This window comes from Uranotaenia lowii, chromosome 1 (genome assembly GCF_029784155.1).
Source record: "Uranotaenia lowii strain MFRU-FL chromosome 1, ASM2978415v1, whole genome shotgun sequence".
In the NCBI taxonomy this organism is placed as follows: Eukaryota; Metazoa; Arthropoda; class Insecta; order Diptera; family Culicidae; genus Uranotaenia; species Uranotaenia lowii.
Window position 1 is genome coordinate 160,584,232 of NC_073691.1, and position 6,608 is coordinate 160,590,839.

At 44.9% G+C, this 6,608-nt stretch overlaps 1 protein-coding gene across 1 annotated transcript in view; it reads left to right on the forward strand.

Annotated features, from left to right (window-relative positions):
- LOC129740700 (autophagy-related protein 2 homolog A) overlaps positions 1 to 6,608 on the forward strand; it is a 74,215-nt gene that overhangs the window by 66,438 nt on the left and 1,169 nt on the right. Inside the window, exons 5-11 of the mRNA XM_055732463.1 lie at positions 65 to 2,470; positions 2,536 to 2,753; positions 2,825 to 3,120; positions 3,190 to 3,340; positions 3,415 to 6,138; positions 6,234 to 6,388; positions 6,459 to 6,605. Coding sequence (XP_055588438.1) covers positions 65 to 2,470; positions 2,536 to 2,753; positions 2,825 to 3,120; positions 3,190 to 3,340; positions 3,415 to 6,138; positions 6,234 to 6,388; positions 6,459 to 6,605 — 6,097 coding nt within the window. The remainder of the gene's footprint in view (positions 1 to 64; positions 2,471 to 2,535; positions 2,754 to 2,824; positions 3,121 to 3,189; positions 3,341 to 3,414; positions 6,139 to 6,233; positions 6,389 to 6,458; positions 6,606 to 6,608) is intronic.

Genomic DNA, 6,608 nt, shown 5'->3' on the forward strand with positions numbered 1-6,608 from the left:
AACCTGGTCCAAAATATACTGAAACTAGAGAGTCTTTAATAACCAATTTTATTCTTCCCTTCAGCATTGAATACGAAAATGAGGCCGGAAACGATCCGCCCGAACAACCGGACCAATCGATGGGGAGCAGCGGCAGTGAATCCGGTCGCACCCAGCCGGACCAATCGAGGCAGAAATCATTTCTGATTGCCACCCATGCCACACATCATCTGTGCATGGAGGGTATCACATTCTATACCGAAGAATTCCGGATACACAACCCTCGTCAGCAGCAGAAATCTCGAAGACAGCCGGAACAACAACAACAACAACAACAGCGGGATTCTTCCGAAGCACGTGGTGATAATAGTAGTTTAATAGCGAGCGAGCAGTTTTTGAGTACGATTTCGCAACTGCCCGATACGTCGTCGAGCTCGGTGGCGCTCGGAGGAAACGATTTCTTTAGTTATACAACAAGCATTTGTGATAATAGTAATATTAATAGTAGTTTTAAGCGAGTTGAACCAGAACCAGAGGAGGATTACGTGGACGACAATTATGAGTGCTTCCGATCGGGGGAGATTTTAGCCGGAAAGATTAACTCGAAGCAGGAGATTCGAATCAAAATGAAGCAGGCAGAAAATTTGACCGGTCCTAATGTAGAGTTAGAGATGTCTCTAGGCAGTTTGCAGCTATTTTTAACGCCAAGACAGCTGCATTCGATAATTCTTATAAGTGATATACTATTGGGAGGTAACGATATACCGGTGCCACCCAAATGTTTACCGCCTGACATAGGTGTCCGGAACCAGCAGCAGCGGTACGAAGAATGTGAATACGATTTCAAACAAAACGTCAGTAGAATGACCGGTGGCATTGGCTTAAACCAAGGATGGTCATTGGCAGATCCGATGCAAGCAATGATTCAGGAGCAGTCAGAATTTTTGGAAAATGATTTCCGAGACGATGGTTGCATTTCAGAGATGATAGAATCTTCCAATAGCTCCATGACCAGTTCGTTTACGTCATCCAGTATGGGATCGCGAACCACGAATGCTAGTAGAAGAAGACCAATAGACCCAGATGCGGACGCCGATATTTGTAAATTCAATGTTAGAGTAGCAGCAGTGGCCTTTGTTTTACTGCACGAAGACCTGCTTGTAGAGAGCAGTCAAATCAACTCGAATGAGTCTCCACTGAGTGAGGCGAGCGTTCAGAAACTACAATCTAAGGCTGAGAAATTTTTTCAATCAGTGGGCAATCTTGGCCTAGGACTTGGTGCTAACGATATTATTAATGCAGGATTAATAATGGACTCTGGTTGTGATAGTAGCCATTTACGGTTACTACTTGCCCCCATTATTCTGGAAGGAGATCAGCAACGAAACCGCCTTGGTACGGTGTTACGTTTTTCTTTTACTATTGCCAGAGCAGATCTGCGAGAAGTTCTAACGGACGTATCAGTTCCACTGATAGAGTTTAACAGAGAAAAGAACAGTAGTGCACTCCCAAAGCGACCAGAAATTACGATACACTTTAAGCAAACATGCAATGCTCTCAAAGGCTCAAGTGGAAAACGATTTACACCACCTAAAACCGAAATACGCATGTCATTGGCGTCATTCCTTTCGGAGTTCGATATAACAATCTTAGATCGGCTCAGCTTCCTGATTTATCAGTTTCCATTTGCGTCCTATTATGCACATAGCACACCGGTAAACTCACCAGCATCGCCCTCTAACTCTGGCCCAATGCGAAGCAAAATGGAAGCAAAGACTGAAATCTACATAGACACGCCTTCAATAGATTTCCGATTACGTTTTCCAATACCAGATCTTCGACCCATTCATGATCCGCAACGAATTCCGTGGTGGCGTCGAAACATTCGGCCGGATTTCATTCTGATTAAACTACAACAAGCGCGCTGTACAATTGCCCTTACTCCTTATCCACTGTACGATATTTCGGCCAACGAGATGCAATTTTTCTATCATGAAAGTGAACTTAAAAGTGACCATGTCAATATTGGTAAAGCTGTGATGACGGATAATATATCCAGTAAGTTTGATGGTCCAGGAAGGAGAACCAAATCTAGGCCCGATGGTGTAGAGTACCCACGATTAGTGATCGAAATCCCAAGTGAGGCAGCTATGCAGAGGCTACAGGAACAGCCTCCACAGCAGCAGCACCATCCAGGATCTGGACAGAAACGAAACGCTAACAGAGGCAACTACGAAGAAAGTGATAGTGATCCAACTTCCAGTGAGAGTTTTGGTGTAACGACGGGAAGAAGCAAAGAGGACACACCGTTCAGTGCAAAACGCGTATGCCGAGAAAGTGATACTCCACACTCCAAGGCGTCAGCTGATGATCCAGAAACACTGACATTGCCAGGAGACTCGGATGAATTGAACACATTCTGTGAGGCGGCCATGAAATTGAGCAAATTGCAAATCAAAATTGATTTACCGGTTGTGAGTTTCCAGCTGAAGTAAGTGTATGATAGCTTTTATTATACACTCGATACTTATTTTGTTACTTAATTATCTGTTCTAGATCCAAACATCTGTATGAGGTCATTTACAACCGAATCAGTACGGATTTGTTGCTGTGGGAACCCAGTGCCCCCGCTGCAACGGCGGCTGCTGAGGCCAGTGCCAGCATTACAGCCTCTAAGGTAGCATTTCAGGAACCGGAAGTTAACCTAGCTGGCATGGGTATGATGGACAGCATCTATGTGCCGTTTACCATGTGTCAAAGCGCAATCCAATTAGGTACGTTACCTGAGATTTTTATTCATATCGAGAGAATGTTAAATACAGTGTTATTTTTATATAAAATTCAGATTCAAGTACGTCTGCCTCCAACTCTGAATCCGAGTCGGACTCGGATGGTATCTTCTACTCGGTATACGACCGCAGCAGTCACCGGCAGGTTCAACACGAATCGCGTCACCAGTCATCCGGGTTTCGGGTTGATCAACAGCGTCATTTCCAGCAGCATTCGGGAACGCACAATCGTGGCCATCGGAACCAGCAGGCTGCTCAGCACCGAAAGGCATTCCACGTGGATAGGAGCAATGCCCTTGCGTTTCAATTAAACATAGGCCAAGGGATGTTGACAATGTTAGCTCCGGTTCGGGTAAGAAACCACAGAAAATATTTATTTTTCAACGTTCATGTTAAAATTTTACCTTCACTGATTTTTCAGGATGCTCAAAACCACGTGATACCTGGTCAGTTAGGGGAATTCATTATCAAGCTACAGTCTACCTACATCTTTTCGGTTAATGGATTCCACGGAAACAGCAATCTAGGATACTTGTGCATACAGGGAAACGCTGCGGACATTTATCATTGCGGTACGTTTTCACCTTCCTATGTCAGACGAGAAAATAGTTATCTAATATGTTTTATTTGTTATTACTCCTTTCAGGGTTGATACCAACGCCGGTAAATAATCCTCCTTTACGGTTGGTCAACAGTGTGCTCCCAGGGTACATATTTAGTACCTTATACCCGACACCGAAAAATTTGACCATAAACGAACAACGAGGCTGCTCGAATCGGGAAATGTTCTCGCTGGCCATTCAGATTAAAGCAATACCGGATCAAAGTATCAAGCGGATACGGATAGCGGCTGGTGTCCAGCTGGCCACGCTACGCCATCACTCAACGCTTCCGCAGCACTCGTGGCTAACACAACTTATGGATATGTTTGATGTGGTCGATTACCCAGTTCAGGGATACAGTCCCATGGGAGTGATTACGGAGATGCATCTACATCTGTGGGACTGTGCCATTGACTACCGTCCGCTCTATTTCCCTTATAGGGCGGTTATTACGGTCGGATCGTTTATGATCAGCAGCAACATAACAACGGAGAGTTCCGGACTAACGTTACGGTTTATTGCTGAAGATGCCACGCTTTGTTTGGCACCGCAGGCTTTTGTTGTTCCAGGTTCTGAGAGCGACCAGGGAAAAAAAGTTGGGGCTTCTAAGGAAGACAATAAAGTAACGGTATTGCCAGCTTCGGAGCTAGTATGCTTGGTAGATTTGGGTTTGTTTGAGATTTCATTGCGTTTGAACGACAAGGCAACTAGTTCGTTTCCAAAGTTCGATTTACGAACGGCCATCAACGATGTGCATTTGAGGACCTGTGCCGATTCTGGTCGAGCATTAGCTCAACTGATTGGTTATTTGGCTTCCGATGGCGATTTGGTTTCCCAGGACGATGGGAACAGTGAAGTGAGCGATGATATGAGCGTTCAAGGGTTGCCTTTGGGGCAGGAATCTGAAGGTGATTTGGTGCCCGTGAAGGTGAATCAGGCACCAGAAGTGACCCCGAAGCAGCAACAGCGAGTTAATTCGCTCATGGCAGATGCCATGGAAGAAAGTTTATCACTGCCGAGCAGTGGAAGTGATCCATCGAGGGATGATCAGTTGCTGGCAGACGGTGAAGGAGTAGAAGTCTTCTTTTTCCCGGATGAAGATCAAAGTCGAGCTGCTGTCGACAAGAAAATGGCTTCAAATCTGGTTTCGGATAACAGTAACAAGAGACGGTTTGCATCGGATGATGATTCTTTGAGCATAGATGAGGGTTCCAGTATTCCTTCTTCTTATCAAGATGACGATAATTATTTAAAACAACGACAGTTTGATGAGAACTCTGAAGATAACGGTAGTGTGAATACGGAAATGAGGGAACTGCTAAATTTTGAATGTTCTGTGATGGGTCTTCAGAGTGAAAAAGACGATGTTGAAGAAACTGTGGAAGCTTTACCTCAAGTGACTATGGATCTCGGAGACGTCAGTAAATACGCTGGAAAATCTGTTACAACTGGTGATAACATTTACCACCGTAAAGTGAGCTCGGATACGGATGAGGACTTCTGTTTCATAGTGGATGAAGAAAAGCCTCATTATGGCAATCAGGAAGTTCCTGTACTGGAGGAACCTATTCGGATTATTGATAATCATTTCAGCATTCCGATGGGAAAGCCGGATCTCCTTTTAGCGCCCAAAGGATTCCCGATGGCAGTGACCCGTTATACCATTTGTGATTTGTCCGTTAATTGGCAGTTGTATGGAGGTCACGATTTCCCTACTGAGGAAGACAAAAAGAAACCGAAAACCAAAAAGTCCGAACACAGCTTTGCCCATCTTCCTATGTCTGAAGCATACAAGAGTGGAGTGAGCTATTCTAACGGATCGCCATCTGTCACATTTGGACCTATTCCGGTACAAAAGCTTCCTTGGAAAAGTCGTGGAGGTTCCGAAAGGCGCCATGACGTTATGATGGAAGTTCAAGTCCAAAAAGTAAAATTCTCTCACGAAGTATATCCTCCCAACACAGAACAAGCATCTCGGCAAGTATTGCTGATAACAGAGCTCGAAATTTTAGATCGCCTTGCCATTTCCGACATTAAAAAGTTCCTCTATCAATCGAATGTAGGTCCTCGACCCGTTAAAGGTAACAACCATATGATGGTAATAAAAGCATTGCACCTTCGACCTAATCCGGTTCTACCGGCGCAAGAGTGTTGCTTAAGGATATCTATCATGCCGATTCGTTTAAATATTGACCAAGATTCACTTCTTTTTATGGTGAACTTCTTTAGCCAGTTGGGAGGTGGAGCTGACATCAGTGATACCTCTCCGAACCAACAGCAATCGACGGTGTCGACAACTCGCACAACCCAGTCCACGCCGTCACATCAAGTTCCGGTAATGATGGTGGAACTGCCGGATCCTGCCCAGGAACTACAGGCAAGGAAAATGGTATCCGAAAACCTAATGCTTCTGATAGAGGAAGAAGAGAAAAGCAAAGAACAGCCAGAAAATGCTAGTGAACTGGGCGATGATTCACCACCAATTTACTTCCGGAACATTATTTTCGGCCCAGACGTGCCGATTCGTATCGATTATCTCGGAAAACGGGTAGAACTATCACATGGTCCGCTGGCCGGACTGCTGATGGGAATTGGGCAGCTGCAGCGTTCGGAAATCCGGTTGAAGAAAATTTCCTACCGCCACGGAATTTTGGGCATCGATCGGTTGCTGAACTTTTTGCTCCAGGAGTGGCTGCAGGACATCAAGAAGAAACAGCTGCCGAAGATTTTGGGCGGAGTTGGTCCCATGTACTCGTTGGTGCAATTATGTAAGTATTTAGGAATTAGAGGTTTACTGAAATAAATTCTTTGACGAAATTGTTGAAAAATGTATGAATATTATTCTTCTCTTCTCTTTTCACAGTCAAAGGCATCTGGGATCTCTTCTGGATGCCGATAGAGCAGTATCAAAAGGATGGACGCATTGTGCGGGGATTGCAGCGTGGGGCACAAAGTTTCACTGCCAGAACGGCATTGGCCGCTCTAGAAATTACAACACGGATTATTCATCTGTTACAGGTAAGAGATACCTAGTTTAGAACCAAACATTATATGCTAGTAGAATAATTAACCTTTTTATATTGTCCAGATAACGGCTGAAACTGCGTACGACATGGTATCGCCCGGTCCATCCGTTCGCCGAGGCCGTGGTAACAAGAAAGGCAAACGCAAACGACTCCATCCTCCGCAGGATATTCGAGAAGGGGTGACTAATGCTTTGCAGATTTTCAAAGAGGTG